Source organism: Phyllobates terribilis, unplaced genomic scaffold (assembly GCF_046119375.1).
Source record: "Phyllobates terribilis strain yellow unplaced genomic scaffold, ASM4611937v1 Scaffold_5__5_contigs__length_657084704, whole genome shotgun sequence".
Taxonomy (NCBI): Eukaryota; Metazoa; Chordata; class Amphibia; order Anura; family Dendrobatidae; genus Phyllobates; species Phyllobates terribilis.
The window spans coordinates 296,769,396-296,788,471 of NW_027362765.1; the positions used below are offsets into that span (position 1 = coordinate 296,769,396).

A 19,076-nucleotide genomic window follows, 5' to 3' on the forward strand; every position below is an offset into this window, starting at 1 on the left:
CAGGCTGGACCGCAGCAGAACGCTGCCATCCAGCCTGTCATCCCGCAGACACTGAGAAGCGCAGGCATGCTTGCGCTCCTCAGTGTCTCTCTGTGACGGCATAAAGATGAGCCGAGGTCATGTCCAATGAACTCGGCTCACCTCATGCACGTCACTGACAGCGTGGGAAAATTCTCCTGCACTCAGCGCTTCAGCGTGAGAATTTTCCCACGCTGTCAGTGACGTGAATGAGGTGAGGTCATGTCCAATGAACTCAGCTCACCTCATGCACGTCACTGACAGCGTGGGAGAATTCTCCTGCACTCAGCGCTTCAGCGTGAGAATTTTCCCACGCTGTCAGTAACCCCTTTATTACCCAGTGAGCCACCGCACCAGGGCCCTGGATGAGTTGGGTACAGCGCCAGAAGATGGCGCTTCTATGAACGCGCCATTTTCTGGGGTGGCTGCGGACTGCAATTTGCAGCGGGTGGGGCCCAGAAAGCTTGGGCCTCCCTGCGCTGCGGATTCCAGCCCCCATCTGCCTAGTTGTACCTGGCTGGACACAAAAATAGGGCGCAGCCCCACGTATTTTTTTTTTAATTATTTCATGAAATAATTAAGAAAAAAAGGGCTTCCCTATATTGTTGTGTCCAACCAGGTACAAATAGGCAGCTGGTGGTTGGGGGCAGCCCGTTCCTGCCTGCTGTACCTGGCTGGACACAAATATAGTGCAAAGCCCCACGTCAATTTTTTTAAAATTATTTCATGAAATAATTTTTAAAAAAAAGGGCTTCCCTATATTGTTGTGTCCGGCCAGGTACAAATAGGCAGCTGGTGGTTGGGCGCAGCCCGTTCCTGCCTGCTGTACCTGGCTGGACACAAATATAGGGCGAAGCCCCACATCAATTTTTTTTTAATTATTTCATGAATTTCCTGAAATAATTTAAAAAAAATTGACGTGGGGCTTCGCCCTATATTTGTGTCCAGCCAGGTACAGCAGGCAGGAACGGGCTGCGCCCAACCACCAGCTGCCTATTTGTTCCTGAAATAATTTAAAAAAAATTGACGTGGGGCTTCGCCCTATATTTGTGTCCAGCCAGGTACAGCAGGCAGGAACGGGCTGCGCCCAACCACCAGCTGCCTATTTGTACCTGGCCGGACACAACAATATAGGGAAGCCCTTTTTTTCTTTATTATTTCATGAATTTCATGAAATAATTAAAAAAAATACGTGGGGCTTCTCCCTATTTGTGTGCCCAGCCAGGTACAACTAGGCAGCTGGGGGCTGGAATCTGCAGCTCAGGGAGGCCCAAGCTTTCTGCCCCCCCCCACCCCCCCGGTGCAAATTGCAGTCCGCAGCCACCCCGGAAAATGGCGCGTTCATAGAAGCTGGATGCTGTACCTGGCTGGCATACAAAAATATGGCAAAGCCCACGTCAAAATTTTTGGGAAAAATTAATTAAAAAATAAATAATAATTTAGGGACTGCATCTTTATTAACTCCTCAAATGTCATTTAGTGTTAAAATAAAGGATTTATTTAAAAAAAAATTGGCGTGGGATCCCCCATAATTTTAGGCTCTAGCGGAGGTTAAGCAGACGGCTGGGGCAGATGTTTGAAGCCTGGGAAGTGGGTAATACCCACGGAGCTTCCCAGGCTACTAATATCAGCCCCCAGCTGAATACCTAGCCTTTAATAGCTATTAAAATGGGGGACCCCCCTCCAAAAAATGACGTGGGGTACCCCCTATTTAATAGCTAGCAAAGGCTAGGCGGACAGCTGGGGGCTGATATTAATAGCCCAGGAAGGGTGCCATAAATATTGGCCCCCTCCCAGGCTAGAAACACCAGCCGTCAGCCGCCCCAGAAATGGCGCATCCATAGGATGCGCCAATTATGGCACTTAGCCTCGCTCTTCCACGCTGCCCTGGTGCGGTGGCAGGGGGTAATAGTGGTGGGGTTCATGTCAGCGCCAGCTGCCATGAAGCCCTGGTTAGAAATGATGGGCGTCTATAAGACACCCCCATTACTAACCTACAAAGTGTTAAAAAGAAAAAACACACTACACCCAGAAAAAAATAATTTATTTGAAATAAAACACACAATTTTATTTAATTCTTAGTTTACTAAAAAAAAATAGTTACCTGTCCACGTTCCTGCGCTGATCTCCCATGCACAGCTGTCACATCTGGAAATGGTGACAGCTGTGCATGGCTGCTGTAAGCTCACACTGCCGGGAACACGTCCGCTCCCGGCAGCAGGAGCCACTGACTGAGGTCACCGGAGTGCATTCAGGCAGCGCAGCTCCGGGGACCTCCTTTACGGCACTGCTGTACCGTGGGAATTTCTCACGATACAGCAGGGCCGTAAAGGAGCTAACCGGAGCAGCGCTGCCTGAACTCCGGCGAACCCGCTTATGCAATGACGGGGCTGCTTTACGGCCCCGTCATTCTAGCGGCGGCGGCGGTTCAGAGCGGTCACATTCTATGTGGCTGCTCTAAACTGGAGATCATCGTGGGACACTCGTGGACTACTACGAAGGGGTAAGGATAAGGTTGTGGTTTATTATTTTATATTTTATTACAGGAGATCGATGGCTTCGGGGAATTAGGTGTCTAGGTGAGTATAGGTGTAGTTTTTTATTTTTTACTTTATTTTAGGTGGCGATCGGTGGGGACAGGTAATGTATAAACTAATTTATTTTAGGTAACCACTGGCCACCAATGAAATGTATTTAAAATTTATTGGGGACACAGTAGGGCAATTTAAATAGCAGGATCAGGCTGATGGGAACTACTGCTCCCATCGAGCTGATCCTGCTGGCACGAGTGGACGGGGGACAGACATAGGCCGATGGGAGTAGTAGTGTCACATCGGCCTATGTCTGCCTGCACGCACACACCCGCAGACATCGCACAGACACCGCACACACTCGCAGACACCGCGCACAGACACCTACACACACACCAATCATGACGGGCTGATCGTCTGGGAGGTGAGGCTGACCTGTGCCGCCGTGGGAAAGTTCATGTGAGTTCATGCAATGCAGTCAAGCATGAACTCACGTGAACCCTCTGAGGGCACCGCGGCGACTTCAAATGAACAGCTGATCAGCATCACCTGATACCTCAGCTGTTCATTTGAAATAACCGGAGGGAGAGCGCAGCACAGAACGGGAAAGCCGGCGGTGAAGTCTTTTCACTGCCGGCTTCCCCGCCCGGGTCCTTCGCTCCCCGCTCCTTGGTGCTGCGCTCCCCGCCCGGTCCTAACTTACGATCGGGATGGGAGGTGGCGAGGGGAGCGGGGTGGTAGGCTGCGGGGAAGCAGTATGGGGCTGTGTGATTGTTTAAAAGCCGGCGGCTTTTTACCGCCCGCCAGCTTTTAAACGATCAGGAGAATTCTCCCACGCTGGGATGGCATTCTGATGACAGGCTGGATCTCAGCTGAGCGCTGCCATCCAGCTTGTCATCCTTCAGAGACACTGCAGAGCGCAGGCATTATGGGAACTTCCGATTCCGGTATTCGATATTGTAAAAGTATCGGAATTCCGATACCGCGAATATCAGCCGTTACCCGATATTTTAGTATCGGAATGCTCAACACTATTAAAGACGTAAATAGCTCTCATTTCATCTTCTGCCAAATTCTTTAACCACGTGTGCCATTTTGGTGAATTTGATGACAAAAAAAACTCAATGAAGGCTACAAGATAGAAAAAAAAAAAAAAAAGCATCTTTAACCCCTTTACAGCCTGTGCCGTTTTAGTACGCACAGGCTGTAATCCCCCGGTTCAGTGAGGGCTCCGGCGCTGAGCCCGCACTGAACCTGGCACATGTCAGCTGATTATTACAGCTGACATGTGCCCGTAACAGCCGCTGCTAACATTAAATGCCGCTGTCAATCTCTGACAGCGGCATTTAGCAGCGCCGCGCTGGAAGCCCATCACTTACCCTGCCCATCGGTGACCCGGTCAAGTGATCGTGGGTCACAGATGGGTGGGCATTAGTGTTGAGCTAGTATGTTCTATTAACCCTTTCGCCAAGTATGCTCAGGCCGAGCTCCGAGTATTTATAGCTGCTCGGTGATTAGGTTAAATTGCTCCCGTGTGCATGATTTGCAACTGTTTGACAGTTTTATTACATGGGAGGAATGTCTATTTCTTACACATTCCTCACATGTAATAAAGTTGTCAAACAGTTGCAAATCATGCACACAGGAGCGATTTAACCTTATCACCGAGCAGCTGTAAATACTCGGAGCTTGGCCCGAGCATACTCGGACAAAACATACTCGCTCAACCCTAGTGGGCATGACAACCCAGAGTCTGCAGCAGACGCCTGTGGTTGTCATGAGCTGGTCGCTATAAGAGCCACCTAGTGGTGGGCGCTCATAGCACAGGACCATTTCTGCTACATACAGGTGATCTGCTGATCATCTGTATGTAGCAGAGGCGATCAGACAAGTGCTGCTTCTAGTCTCCTACGGAGACTATAGAAGCAAGCAAAAAGTGAAAAAAAAAAAGTTTTTAAAAATATTAAAAAAATATAATTTAAATCATGCCCCAGTCAAAATAAAATAATTAAAAAAAAACAACCTACATACACATATTTGGTATTGCCGCATTCAGAATCGCCCGATCTATCAGTATAAAAAAGAATTAATCCGATCGGTAAACGGCGTAACGAGAAAAAAATTCTAAATGCCAGAATTACGTTTTTTGGTCGCCGCAACATTGCAATAAAATGCAATAACGGGCGATCAAAACATCGGATCTACCCCAAAATAGTATCAATAAAAACATCAGCTTGGCGCATAAAAAATAAGCCCTCACCCGGCCCCAGATCCCGAAAAATGGAGACGCTACGGGTCTTAGAAAATTGCGCTATATATATATATATTTTTTACCAAACTTTGGAATTTTTTTTCACCACTTAAATATAAGAGAACCTATACATGTTTGGTGTCTACGAACTCGTAATGACCTGGAGAATCATAATGGCAGGTCAGTTTTAGCATTCAGTGAACGTGGTAAAAATAAAAACATGGTATTGCACTTTTTTTGCAATTTCACCGCACTTGGAATTTTTTTCCCCGTATATGATATGGTAAATCTAGTAATGTCGTTCAAAAGTACAACTAGTCCCGCAAAATATAAGCCCTCACACGGCCATATTGACCAAAAAATAAAAACGCTATGGCTCTGGGAACAAGGGGAGCAAAAAACGAAAATGCAAAAACGGAAAATCTCAGGGCTGCGAAGGGGTTAAAAAAATTGCACATGCGGCCTTTGGCCTCAGGCTGCAGCGCCACACATGTACAATGGCCGGTGCTTTCCATTACAGCTGATGTGGTCACAGCTGCCTCATGGAGCACAACATTGTACACGCACGGAATCACAGGCTTTGTAACCGGGCCTTAATCCGCGCAGTAGCCACATAACATGGAGCTCATAGCTGAGGTGAACGTGTACGGGTCACTGCTACAATTACAGAATACAGCTCTGGTCGTATCCTACTCCATAACATCCGCTGTGGACCGAACACCATGTACAGACATGGCGCGTCTGCGGCGGAGAATGAGTGGAAAACATAAACGTTTGCGACAAACGCAGAGCGAGCATTGATCACCCAACGCGGTTGGAGCCGACTGGCAGCTCTCATAGCGCAGACACAGCGTGACCAAGCGGGGTCACATGACTCTTCCCGCCAGAAGCAAGGCGGAGAGAGGAGCAGCGCTGGTCACTTGTACGGGCTGCGGCACGTACTAATACCACCGCTGTACTGTCTGCGGGGAGCGACGCCGCTGAGGAAGGGGGCGTGGTCACACAGACGTAAGGGAAAGAAAGTGTCGTGCACTGTCCTGTCTACACCGGTAAGTCTCCTCTGAATAACGATAAAAAATATTGTGAGAACTGCCTTAAGTCATTTGGGCTTAGCCATATTCCAGGGGCGGGGCTTCTGTCTGGCTAATTTGCATACTTGTGTGTTTGTTTAGTCTTCTTTCATGGTGCCTTTTGACAGTTATTATTAAGGGAGGGGAGTGTCTAATACTGTGTACAGGCTGGAGTGGTTTAGGGGACATCTTACTGCTTGTCAGTATTTGTACAGGTACACTCGCTGGCACTATTATTCCAGAAAGAACTTCTGAATGACCCCCACCCCCTCCTTACACTGCTCTCAAAGCAGGCATGACCCATTAGAGGACGCTCGCGGACCCTGCTCGCAGGGGATCGCGGCCCTTGGAGGACGCTCGCGGACCCTGCTCGCAGGGGATCGCGGCCCTTGGAGGACGCCGGCAGACTCTTCTCATATGGCAATGATGGCAGCAGTGGGTTTCTGCAGATTCTTTGTAATAATTGCACTCCGGCCCCAGTTCATCCTGACTGGCTTTTTGTCTGTCAGTCTTATGACGGGAGCGCAGCAGGGGTAAGATGCACCCAATTCATTAGGAGGTGTACACCACTTACTGAATTACAGAAAAAACAATATTCTCCAGTGATTGAAAAATGAGGTACGTATAAAGCTTTACATTTATTTACAAATTTTAAAATCTGGTATTTTCAGCAAACCACAGATAATCCAATAAACCAACACGTTTTGGCATGAAGCTTTTATCATGGTATGGTATAGAAATCCCATGCCCACTATGATTCTATATAACGGTGTGTAAACTCACTGGTGGTGCGGCTTTATGAGCCGCAGCATGTCAGTTTGTTGCAGAGACACAAGTCTCCGCAACAGAAATTCCCCCAATAGAATGTATTGGATGCAGTAACGCCATGTGTTCACATGAACACAAGCGGATTTAACTGCGTGATCGGATGCAGTGGTTTCGCTGCATCTAAAGCGCTGTTACAGCCTGATCATGGGCACATAGACTAAGTTGCAAACAAGAAGCCCGTTAGGAATGAATGCCAGACAAGATCTCATGCTATGCTCGTACATAGCATGTTTCACTGAAGTGTGTTCAATTGATTTTATGTTTTGTTAGGAGCGAGTTATACATGTGATTTGTAGGATTAGGTGTTTAAGGACGGCATTATTCTTTTAAAACATACCATGATTAAGGCTTAACGCTGAAACGCATTGGTTTATTGGATTCTGTGGTTTGCCAAAAATACCGGACTTTAAAGTTTTTAAACAAGTGTGAAGTTTTAGAAGTACCTAATTTTTCATCGCTGAAGAATCTCTTGTTTTTTCTGCATTTCCACATCAACCTGGATTAGGGTGGCTGAGTGTGATGTTTCCTGTCCCAAACAAGGTGCAACCAGTTCTGGTGAGCCGACTCTCCCCTTTCCTTTCCTTACTGAAGTAGGTGATTCTTAAAAGCGCCACCACCTGGATTATTATCTCAGCCAGGAACTGGCACACAGTTTTGGCCTAATTAGGCCACTTTGTACACTTTGGTGTAAGTTATTATGACTTTGTCAGAGGGGCTTGGTCACATCAGTTTTCTCCACTTTACAAGAAGTTCTCAACATTGTCCTGGACAAAGTCACAATTTTGAGTTGCACAAAAAAAATCACAATTCAAGTAGTTCTACAATCCAAATATGGCTGAAGAGTCGGGGCCTACATAGGGAATCCATGAATGACCCTGCTCCTGTTTTCTGGTATGAAAAAGTAACAAGGTTTCACTCAACCTTGGACAAAGTGATTATTGTTGGTTTTATTACTTTGTATGTGTACAGAAAGCCGATTGGTTTGAAAAACAAATGTTCATGAAAGAACCCTTTAAGCAAGTATCCCACAACGTGATTTCTTTCTATATATTCCAGGTAACTCAACTGACAGAACGATGGCCCCGAAACGACAAATCACCAAGGTCACATTTGAAAGGACTGTGAAGCCGAGCAGTGATACACGAGTAAGTCTTTCTCTGTTACTTCAGAAGCTGCGCTAACATATTGTACATACAGATCTGCAATAAGTGAGTTCAGTATTAGATTTCTGGGCTCAGGAATGGCCATCTAAATTTAACATTCAGGTGGGAGATTGTGACAAGTGATATGTGCAGTGTAATGTAAATCGTGCTTGGATGCGCAAATAAATGTGGCTTGAGTAAATCAATTAATTATTCTGTTGCTGACACAGCTGTAATTTTTTCACACTAAACCACCAGGTAAATTGAACCTGTCATGTCCTGTGTACTATGTAAACTGCCCCCATTGCATTGTTAGTGATGCAATGTGCGCTGTGACGAGTGTCTCCCCATGCGTGCACAGTGAAGCTGTGTAGCTCCCAGCTTCACTATGTGCTCCATATGAATCTCTCTGGAATAAGACCTCAGATCAGATCTGATATCAATGTATCATTTTATTCAGCATCCTATGACCTGCATGCCAATATATACCGCTTTGGAGAGTTGATCTTACTGACAGATTCCCATTAAAGAGAACAAGAACGTGCACCACACACAATTTTCCCATATACATTACATTTATGCAATGCGTGACGTATGGCATTTCACTCAAATAGTATATAATGAAATATCCAGACAAAACTGAAGACATAAAGGCTACAGTACCGATCTGACAAAACATCACAAGGAAGGACACTCCGTAATTGATATCCATGCATTCTAGACTTCAGGCAATCACTGACTGCAAAGTATTGTCATCCATATATTAAAATAATTAAAATGCTTTTTATTTCTAACTGCTAGTTTGTATAATTAATTTCAAGTCTTTCAAAGTGGAGGAACTACTCAATGTAAAAAAAAAAAAGTAGTATAACTGTTAGTGAATTTTTAATTTCTGCGAAACCCCTTGAATTAAAGGTGGTGGTCTATAATTCACACATCTTAAAATCTGTTACTGTCAAAATAATTCTGGACTCAACTGTATATATGAGGTGACATTTATGGAAGCCATTCAGCGGTCATGCTCTGTTGGCTCAGTGAGTCTGGTAGTGCTCTGATGTGAGCCTGAAAAATGCTTCTGCTGTTTCAAATGTGTGTGATGTTGATTTGCTGCCATTTTACACCAATTAAAATGTTACTGGTATATGTATAAAGCCGTCCGGTGTTGCAAGATGCAGAAATCAATGACTGCAGCATGGGGGTGCTGTGTGTAAGCTTATCAGGACAAAGTAATTAACCTGATTGAGAATATGTGCAGCAGGTATCAGACATTAGCTGTATGATTTCAGTCATGTTTGTTTGACTCTGAAACGTTGTGGCATTTAAAGAAAATCATACTTTAAAAGCTGCTGGGAACCAAGCCACATGGGTGACAAGTCTGATAGGCTTGCTGCTTCACCCCACCCACTGCCATTGACTGACAGGACTCCCCCCTATACAGGCATGCAGGGAGAGAGCCGCCAGGGACCTTTTCTACTAGTCTTCCATGCAGCTTTTAAAGTGTTTTTCTCTGAAACACTGGTTTGTTTCAGAGTCAAACATACATGGATGAAATCATACAGCCAGTGCCTGATACATGCTGCCTATTGATCTGGCAGTATTTATTCACTCTCCAGTTCCCTTTAAGAGGACTATTGCTTTGACCTGGTAATCTTGCACGTAGTGCCCCCCTGCTGCGGGCATTGATCCTGTCACTGGGCTGCATCTTGCTACACTGGAGGGATTATTAGGTGTCAGTAGTTCATTGATTCATTGAAATAAGAACTTATTTTTTACCCACAGGTCAAAAATCGTAATACACAAGGTGTAGAAGAACAAACTTCTGGGAAAAGACAACGTAAATGACAAAACGCGTCATTATTCCTGGCACAACTACTTATCTTGTATGTATTCACTAGTGTTGGGATTAGGTTTCACACTGACTTATATTTGTGATCTGCATACAGGTAGTAATTCATCTAAGGACAAGGATGTGTGGCTGATAAAAAGGCAAAATGCAGGTCCTCTTCACACTGCGGTTTTACAGTACATTGAGGCTTGTTTGAACGTTGCAGAGATGTAAGTTGTATTTCTCCATTAATATTCTATATTGTGCACTGTTCCATGTGTCCTAAAGATGGTTGTGACTAAGTTTTAGAGGAGGAAAATAGGGGGAAAAAAATTTTAAGCAAAAAATGTTGTAAAATGATTTAATAACCTGTCTGCTGACACTGTTATGACGGAGATTTGCTGCTGGAGGGCCACAGGTTGTGCAACACTCCTGTATGGGGACAGCAGTTTTTCACAAGCTGTTTGGATCTGCAGCTTTTGCCAAACTACAGCTCCCATAATCCCAAAGTGTTCAAGCATGATAGGAGTTGTAGTTTGGCAACAGCTGCTGTGGCCCCTCCGCATTTGTATGAGCCTCCCTTTTTTTTTTTGCAGTTGGCAGCTCTTGTGCACATTCATTTCCCAGCGGTCTCCAGCAAAATGGCGTTGGGGGCGATCTCCAGCAAAATGATGATGGTAACTCCACATGCGCAGATGGGGATCTCGGCTCAATGACTAGCTAAGATTTCGATCTTAGCATGCGACTTAATTTTGCTGGAGACTGCCACCGGCTAACTGCTCCACCTCTGCCGTCCCAACACCCCCACTCTGCCCCACAGCTAGGTAAGCTACACTTGGACTATAAGGCGAACTCCCATTTTCCTCCCAAACTTGAGGGCGAATTGTGTTTTTATAGTCCGAAAAATACGGTCCGTGTCACATCAGAGGTAGTTGTGAAATGATTTCTGATCCACTGCTATTTTTAAGTTAAAGAGGTTGACTCCTTTTTCAAAATCTTGGTCCCTAGGCGAAGTTCGTTATAAAAAAACAAACAAAAGCAAAACATTCTTTACCCACCATCCCTGGGTCCATCATTGAGACTCTGGTGCTCCCGGTGTCCAGTAACGGCTGCCGCGCTGATGTCACATTGGCTGCTCGTCTGTCTATCAGTGAGCTGCCCCCTCAGAGCCGCTGAGCTCACTGATTGGCTGCCGCACTTTCGTCAACGTGATATCGGCACCGGAGCCAATAGCGTACACTGGGAGCATCCAGAGACTCGTTGCTGGGCTTGGACGGTGAGTAAACTGCGATTTGTTTGTTTTTCTTATAGCAAACAGGTCTGGGGTCCAAGCTTTTCTGAAAGGGGACGACCACTTTTAAGCATTGAATATACCAGTATTCTGGCTTAGTTTTACATTAATCTGTCCTGAAGAAAAGCAGTGCAATGACTGCAGGAAATGAACGAGAAATCCCTTCTATTTGATTTATTGGCCATGTGAAGTGTTTGGAAAGCTGCATGACAGTCCTTGTGGACAGATTAAGGACTGGCTGTTACCTGTGTAGGAGGGCATAATTCAGAAATAGCTGAGCAGTATATTAGTAATAAAAGGATGTTTGCCATTCAGGTAACCGCTTTGTTAGATACTGTTCACACAGCAATTTGCAGTGCACACATGTCTCCGTTCAGGCTTTCAGTATGAGTCTCTGAGAAACTGGACTTAGACTTGCCCTTGATGTTTTTTTTTTTTTTTAATTAAATAAAGCAAACAGAGTTCAAAGTTTGAACAATTGCTCTCCTTTCCAGCAGTGTCTGTAAATAGGAGTGTGACCAGGTCCCTTTAGAGTCGAGCAGCACTTTCTTTGTCTCTGTAGTTGCCACAGCACATCTGTGCTTTCTGAAAGGAAAAGAAACACAGGCGGGCTGCTTCTACCACCACTAAGAGGGAATTTTCAGAGGAACTTTCTAATGGAAAAGGGTTTTCTGAACAACATAACGCCTACTAAAATGACTTTCTGCCTTACCATATTTGAGAAATGTGGTGTTGGGTTTGTTATTTGTGATAGAGTATGGCAGGACTGCTTCAAAGCACATCTGTCACCAGCTTTCACAATGCAAATCGCATGAAGGGACCGTCCCACCCAAGTTTTTACTTTGGATGGAAAGTTGTCTTCTCTTCTGGGACTTTTTGCCATGAATAATACCTGGGTCCGAAAGATCATTTCTGGATAGAAGATAAATGTCCTACCCCACCCCTCTACCAATACAACCATTGTTTCCAGTTCTGCCATCACCAATCTCTTTTTGCTGCAGGTTTCAACTGAGCCATTCACTAATTCCTTAATTCAAGAGTTGATGCAATTGAATAAGGAATATGGTGATTCCGAATCTGCACTGCCAATGGTCCAAAGTATGATCAAAGACAAAGAGGAGGCATGAATGCACTTTATTTGATCAATGTGTTTCAAGGTTTTTCTAACCTCTACATCAGGACAAAACCACAAGGATTTAAATAGCAGTAAATTTTAAATAACGTGTTAAAGTGCACTGAAGAATAGTGTAACAATATTCTGGTATCTTATCAAATATTAAATCAGTAATAAAGTATATTAGAATCTGAATGAGTATTAAGTGTCTAGAGAGAAGCAAAGCAACATCCTTGAGTGGCGATACCCACAATGCACCACGCATATCGCCACTCAAGGATGTGGCTTCATCAGGGATAGTAGTATCATTAATAGGTATACTACTTTTACGTGTACCTAACACTTAATACTCATTCAGATTCTAATATACCTTATTATAGATTTAATATTTGATAAGATATCAGAATATTGTTACACTATTTTTCAGTGCACTTTAACACGTTATTTAAAATTTACTGCTATTTAAAGTGATTTATAATCTCTAGAAAACAATGTATATACAATACTATGCTGTATCTGCAGTAGACTTTCCTGTATAATTCTCAGACGAATGGTTTAAGACTCCAGCACCACTGTACAGTTGTATGTTCTATTGTTATAGGCTATTTTGTGCCTTTTTAGTCTTTTTAAATACTTGTCAGTGTTGATCTGTAAACATTCAATAACATTATTTATTTTATACATCTATGGTGTGCATACCTCCTTTCTCTTTTACTTTAACACTAGAATCATGCTACTGTTAGATTACGTGCCAAAAACCTGCTGACTGATTCCCTTTAAAATGATAAATACTATGAAGGCACCAAACCACATTGTAAGGTGATAGGGACTGTTATGTGTTGTATGAATGAACCAGCTCTGCACCATGTGTGTGACATAATGTGTTCCACTAGTAGTTCATCTAATTTCTAAATTCCACTAAAGAATACTTCAGCATCATTGAGGGTTCTTGATGTGTATGTATATTCTTATATATTTAGAACCGCCATTTGTAATGTTTTAACAAAACTAACTGCCTTTTTATAAAGGCTTTTCTAACTGAAAATTTTACTTATTGTGTCCTAGGTCAGTATTGGGCTGGAAAAAAATTGCAGCCATTAAATCTCCACAACATCTCTCTCGTCTTAAGCAAAGGTAATCCCCATTGCGCTCCTTGGGGCGAGTCAGTCATGGCTGCCATCTGTCTGATCTTAAAGGATGCTGTTAATCATTGTTGCCTCACTATGATCATTGTGCTGTGTGTATACATACATACATACGGTATCTGTCATATACATATAATGACCCCTCTAGGGAACAAACAGTGACATCTACTTGTGACTGACAATGATCTTGGAAATGATGTCCCATTCTTTCCCCAGTGTACTTATTTTTGGAGCTAGTGTATGTATTTTATGAATATGGTGCAGGTTCTCTTATAAAATCTTGCTGGTAATTACGGCTTGGTGTTTCATGGTTGGTTTAGGCTTCTAAAGTTCTGTAAGAAAATCAGATTACCAGTAACTAAAGTACACAAGTTGAAAAACCTGGCCAAAGACATTCTGGAAGAGCAGCATAAGATGAAGGTGTATGAAGAGACTCTGGAGTCTCTTAAGGTTGGTGCTGCATTTTCTGAATTGTTTTTTTAGCTTTATCCATTTGATTGCTGATGGTAATTGATCGGTAACTTATTTGGATCAATGTAATTGTATGGGAATTCCATGAACATTAAAGCTTGGAGATGTCTGCAATTTCGCAGTTAAACTTTAAAGGGTTTGCCTTATCAAATACATTGGTGGCTTATTGCTCTGGTGTACCACCCAGGGCTGTGGAGTCGGAGTCTGAGTCGGTATAAAATGGACCGACTCTTAACTCCTAAAATGTATAATAAATTGGGTACAGTAGTTCAATGCAGTTTGTGGGGAATATTTTTTTCATGAGAATTTTGGAAAGTTATGAAATGTCCTATTCCTGATCTAAGGGTCTAGATTTTTAGCTGAGATTAATCTGTGCTACAGTAAATTTATCACTTAAACATATGCCATGTATGAGGGAGTAATGGAGTCTGAGTTGGAGTCGGTGTCATGGAAATTGAGGAGTCTGAGTTTGGCTTACCGACTCCACAGCTCGTAATACCACCAATGTGCAGTTGGCTGGATGTGGTGGTGGAGGGTGGCTTCTCTGATCCTCACCAAAAATTATAATTACAGTTGGTCACATTCATCTTTTCAGGGCATATAGACAGACCTAATGACTGCAGAAGTGGCAAGCAGTGCATGTTGTATAACTTTTTCTTTCTCCTTAGCATGAAATTAACGAAACTGTGGAGACTACATACAAGATACATGACTCTATAGTGGCTTTAGAAGGAAAGGTTGAGGCCATGAAAGAACATGCATCCAAAACTTCCCAGTTCCAGGTATATACCATTCACCGTTAAGAAGCAAAAATCAGGGTATCAAGGGAGCTTATGGATGTAGCAGCGTTGCGGGTGTTATGTCAAGCAATGTTTTGCATCTTCCAAAGCCTGAAGACTTACGGAAAATGACTAACTTCACCCCATCCCACAATATGACATAGATGTGCATCATCAATAGGAGATTATTCCTGAATGGCATCGTACATGAATGTCCCAGTGTTTGCATGGGCAGTAATGTATTGTGATATAGTATATATGAGATTTTGTTTAAAAGATTCGGAATGGTATTAACAAAAGGAAAAAAAATACATTCAATTTATAATTTAAAAAATTTTCACAATGAAAGTCTTTTTTTATTAAATAAGTTATTAGTAAATCATTTTTTTTAAATGTACTATACCAGTTCTCCATGAGGAAATGTAAAATAAAATTACATTGTCTATTAAACGGTAGTAATAATAATAGAAAAAAATTGTTTCTCAAATGCTTTTTTATGCATTCTGTATTAGCAGGTCCATATCCATGAGTCCTTTTTTTCATCCTTTTGGATACAGCTTTAGATTAGGGCTTGCTGTAGTATCTTTCCTATCCCTATTGACAAGGCATGGCGCAGGCGGTCCGCAGTGGCAGGTAGCCCTATCCCTCCAGATGCATTAGATGCTGCTCATGCTGCCACACCAGGTGTCATAAGTGTCACTGTTGGACCTGCCTTTCATTCATGATTTGCCCTGAATCTTGTTCGTGTTGTCCAGCTTGATTACTTGTGTCTGAGTTTGCTGCATGTTTCATCACATTATTTCTAATTTTCAGGATCAAATCTTATCAAATATAGACCCCCTGGAACTTCCACAAGGGACATTTGAGGCTCCAACAATGCAAGTATGTAGGTCTTTATCATTTAAAAAAAAAAAACACGCGTTTAATCATATCCTATTTATAGGAAAATAATTTTGTTGCGTACTTGTTGAAATGCAAACCCAGCCGGTAGCAGTAAAAACCTCATATTGATTTTACATGATTGACATGTGGTGGACAGTGGCTTTCATCCTATAATTGCATGATATAATGAAATAATTAGTTTGATGTAAAATGGGAGGATTCTTTTTCACAGTAGTATGTTCTTATAAAATTGGGGTACAAAAAATTGGACAACCCCTTTCTGTAGTCCTCCTAAGTAAAAATCTAAATAACCTTCTATTAAACCTTCTGCACCAGCGCCATTCCAGTGATGTTGGGCCGGACCTCCTGACGCTCGAATGACCTTCGTTAAAACACGTGAGCGCTGCAGCCAATCCACGGGTGCTAATAAGCTGCCTCGCTCACTCTTGCCTTGGATGTCTGGGAGAGATGTGAGCACCAATTGGGGAAGGGAGTATAAGGTCTTTTTTTTTTTTTTTTTATTTTACACTGGGGACTACAGCATTTAAGAAATGGTGGTCAAAGTAGCTCAGATCCCCTTTATTGTGAGTAAACTACACACTATTTTTCTCGGTGCTGAGGCCGCTGTAGCCACAGGATTTTAATTAGCATGTCTCTTTTTTTAAAGACACCCACAACTCCTGCTGTTTGAGGTACTTAAAGGGGTTGTCCACTACTTGGACAACCCCTTCTTAAACTAAATATTTGGACCGGTAAAAATAATAAAGCGTATACTCTCCTCCCATAACAGTGCTGTTGCACCAGTGTCAGCACTCGCAGTCCCACGGCTGTGATGCCCGGTGCCCAATCGGCGCTGGCGTCACTGTCCTCGCCTTCGGACAACTAAACATGAAGAGGAAGTCTGGGATCAGCTGCAGCCCTGACTTCCTCTTCATGTTCAGTTCGTATGAATACGGGGACAGTGACGCCAGCGCTGATTGGGCATCACGTATCATTCCACCGCATCACAGCCCTGGGACCACGAGTGCTGACACTGCTGGAAGCAGCTACCACGGGGGTGAGTATAGGCTTTCTTATTTTTATCAGGGCCAAACATTTAGTTTAAGAAGGGGTTGTCCTGGTAGTGGACAACCCTTTTAATATATTTGCCAATAACTTGCTAACTGCATCTGTTCTTGAAGTTTAGATTAGAACAAAGTAATTAAAGTACTGCAGTAATTCATGTGCCTTCCTACATGGCACACAGTGAAATAAATGGCCGTTTTCTGCCTGCATGTGGACACTCATAAATTTTATTTATTTTTATTTTAGTCTTGAAATATGTGCATATCCTGAGTGGTTTATAAATGGATTACCTGAGTATGCTTTTGTTTACCTCTCCTGCTCCTTTTAAGATTTGAAACTGCTTTGCTCCACAATTTACTGTGTTTTCAGACTATAAGACGCACCAGACCATAAGACTCACCTAGGTTTTAGAGGAGGAAAATAGAAAAAAAAAAAATGTGGTCATGAAGCACTGTTAAGGGGGAGGGAGTATGCTGCTGACACTGGTATAAGGGTAATATCCCCCATCCTGGTATGCATGGCACCCCCTGATCCTTCTTCCTCGTATGCTTGGCACACCTCATCCCTCTTCCTGGTATGCATGGCACAGCAATCCCCAATCCTGGTATGCTTGGCACCCCCCATCCCATGCTGCACACAAAAAAAATAAACACTTCTACTCGCCTTTCTTTCCGGCGCTGCGTCCTGGTCTGCTGTCCGCACTGATCTCCGTGTGAGCCGCTCACCACCATGCGCCCTCACAAGGTGAGATCAGCTGCCGGAATAATCACTGCTCGGGACTGTGTGCGTGGGGAGCAGTGACCATTCATTCTCCCTAATAGCGCGCACACTGTACCTGCAGCGCGGCTCCTGCAGCAGCCGGCGGTCAGTGTGCCCGCTATTAAAGTGCATGAATATTCACCCCTCTCCACTCCCATGGGAGTGGGTTGTAGTGAATATTCATGGACTTTAATAGCAGCTCACTTACCTCTGGACGCTGCTGGAGCCGCACTGCAGGTACAGTGTGCACGCTATTAAGGAAAATGAATATTCACTGCTCCCCATGGCCGTGGGGAGCAGTAAATGTTAATTTTCTTTAATAGTGGGCAAAGTGTAGGCTGCAGCAGGTAGCCCCCCCCAACCACCCACATACATTCGGACTATGAAACGCATCCCCCACTTTCCTCCAAAATTTGAGGAAAAAAGTGCGTCTTGTAGTCTGAAAAAATACGGTAGTTGCCCTTTGATCAGATATTACTAAAGTTTTTTTTTTTTTTTTCCTGAAACATTGCCACTGTTCTCAAAGGACCCATTACTTTGAATATTGAACTTCAATATTAGACACTTTCCATAGGACGGCACTGTTTCTCGGGAGATAAAAAAATGACCTTTTTACTTAAATCTCAATCAGTATGGTATAAAATGTTAGAGTAAAAACTCAAATGTCATGTTTGTTACATACGCATGAACCATACATTAGGACAAATGTTTTCTATAAGAGTGGGAGGTGAGGTACAGTTTTATTTTACTTTAATTAAAGGCTTTCAGCTTCTCTATAATCTGCTCTCTCCTCTCCAGGATATGGCAAAAAAGCTGAAACATCCTAAGCTATTTCAGAAGGCACTCTCTCAGGTCCAAACACATCGGATCTATAAAAATGCACTGAATCTTCTCCAGATGTCTTATGCTGAGACCTCCACCTTGTGACCTGCTTCATGAGGAGGGGACATGGCTGTCTTTATTTTGGCTACATTCCTCAAATGGACTCCTGCAGAAAGCTGAAAGTGGATTCGGATCCACTTTTACTTTTGCTATTTATTCTAAAAATATTTACATTTTGTTACTTTTTGAATGTTATTCAGTTGGTTGTATAATTATGATGATCCACACAGCCCTCCGTAAGTACTAATATTTTAAAAATAAAACTACTAACCTCTTCCTGTTTTTACATTGCTCTGGTCTGTGCAGTGTGCGGACTAAGGGTTCGCTCACATTAGCATATAAAAAAATAGCTCCAATGTTGCTCGTGAAAAGATGGACAAGTGGAATCCTTGTGGTTTGACTTACAGTGGGGAAAATAAGTATTTGATGCAAAATCGGCAGTGTAAGTTTTCCCACCAACAAAGAATGAAGTGGTCTGCAATTTTTATCGTTGGTTCTCTTCAACTGTGAGAGACAGAATTTAAATTAAAATCCAGAAAATCACATAATATGATTTTTTTTTTTTTATACATTTAATTTGCACTTCCTTCCATGAAATAAGTATTTGATACAAAGAAAAGAAAAGCTGAACTTAATATCTGATCCAGAAACCTTTGTTTGCAATTACACAGGTCAGACTTTCCCTTTAGTTCTTGACCAAGTTTGCACACACTGCAGCAAGGAATTTGGCTCACTCCTCCATACAGATCTTTCAGGTTTCAGGTCTGGAGACTGGCTAGCCACTCCATGACCTTGAAAGAGGGATTTTTGGTACTCACCGTAAAATCTCTTTCTTGGAGCCTTCATTGGGGGACACAGGACCATGGGTGTATGCTGCTGTCGCTAGGAGGTTGACACTAGGCAAAAAAAGGAAAATAGCTCCTCCTCCGCAGTATACACCTGTCTACAGGCACCAAGCTCACCAGTTAGTGGCTAGAGCAGTAGGAGAAGCATAAAATAACCAACTATGCAATGCCCAACGGG

General features: G+C 43.2%; 1 protein-coding gene across 2 annotated transcripts; it reads left to right on the top strand.

Annotated features, from left to right (window-relative positions):
• Nucleotides 1–5,553: 5,553 nt before the first annotated feature.
• Nucleotides 5,554–18,329, top strand: LOC141273037 (centromere protein Q-like). Of its 2 annotated transcripts, none has more exons than XM_073684360.1 (9): nucleotides 5,554–5,849; nucleotides 7,755–7,843; nucleotides 9,620–9,661; nucleotides 9,783–9,895; nucleotides 13,136–13,204; nucleotides 13,536–13,665; nucleotides 14,355–14,468; nucleotides 15,279–15,347; nucleotides 17,970–18,329. In XM_073684360.1, the coding sequence occupies exons 2-9, from the start codon at nucleotides 7,775–7,777 to the stop codon at nucleotides 18,096–18,098; spliced, it is 735 nt and encodes a 244-aa protein (XP_073540461.1). In that variant the 5' UTR covers nucleotides 5,554–5,849; nucleotides 7,755–7,774; the 3' UTR covers nucleotides 18,099–18,329. The 2 variants fall into 2 exon arrangements, with proteins under 2 accessions (XP_073540461.1, XP_073540460.1); XM_073684359.1 differs by having other exon boundaries at nucleotides 5,587–5,849; nucleotides 9,620–9,674; nucleotides 9,784–9,895.
• Nucleotides 18,330–19,076: the final 747 nt, after the last annotated feature.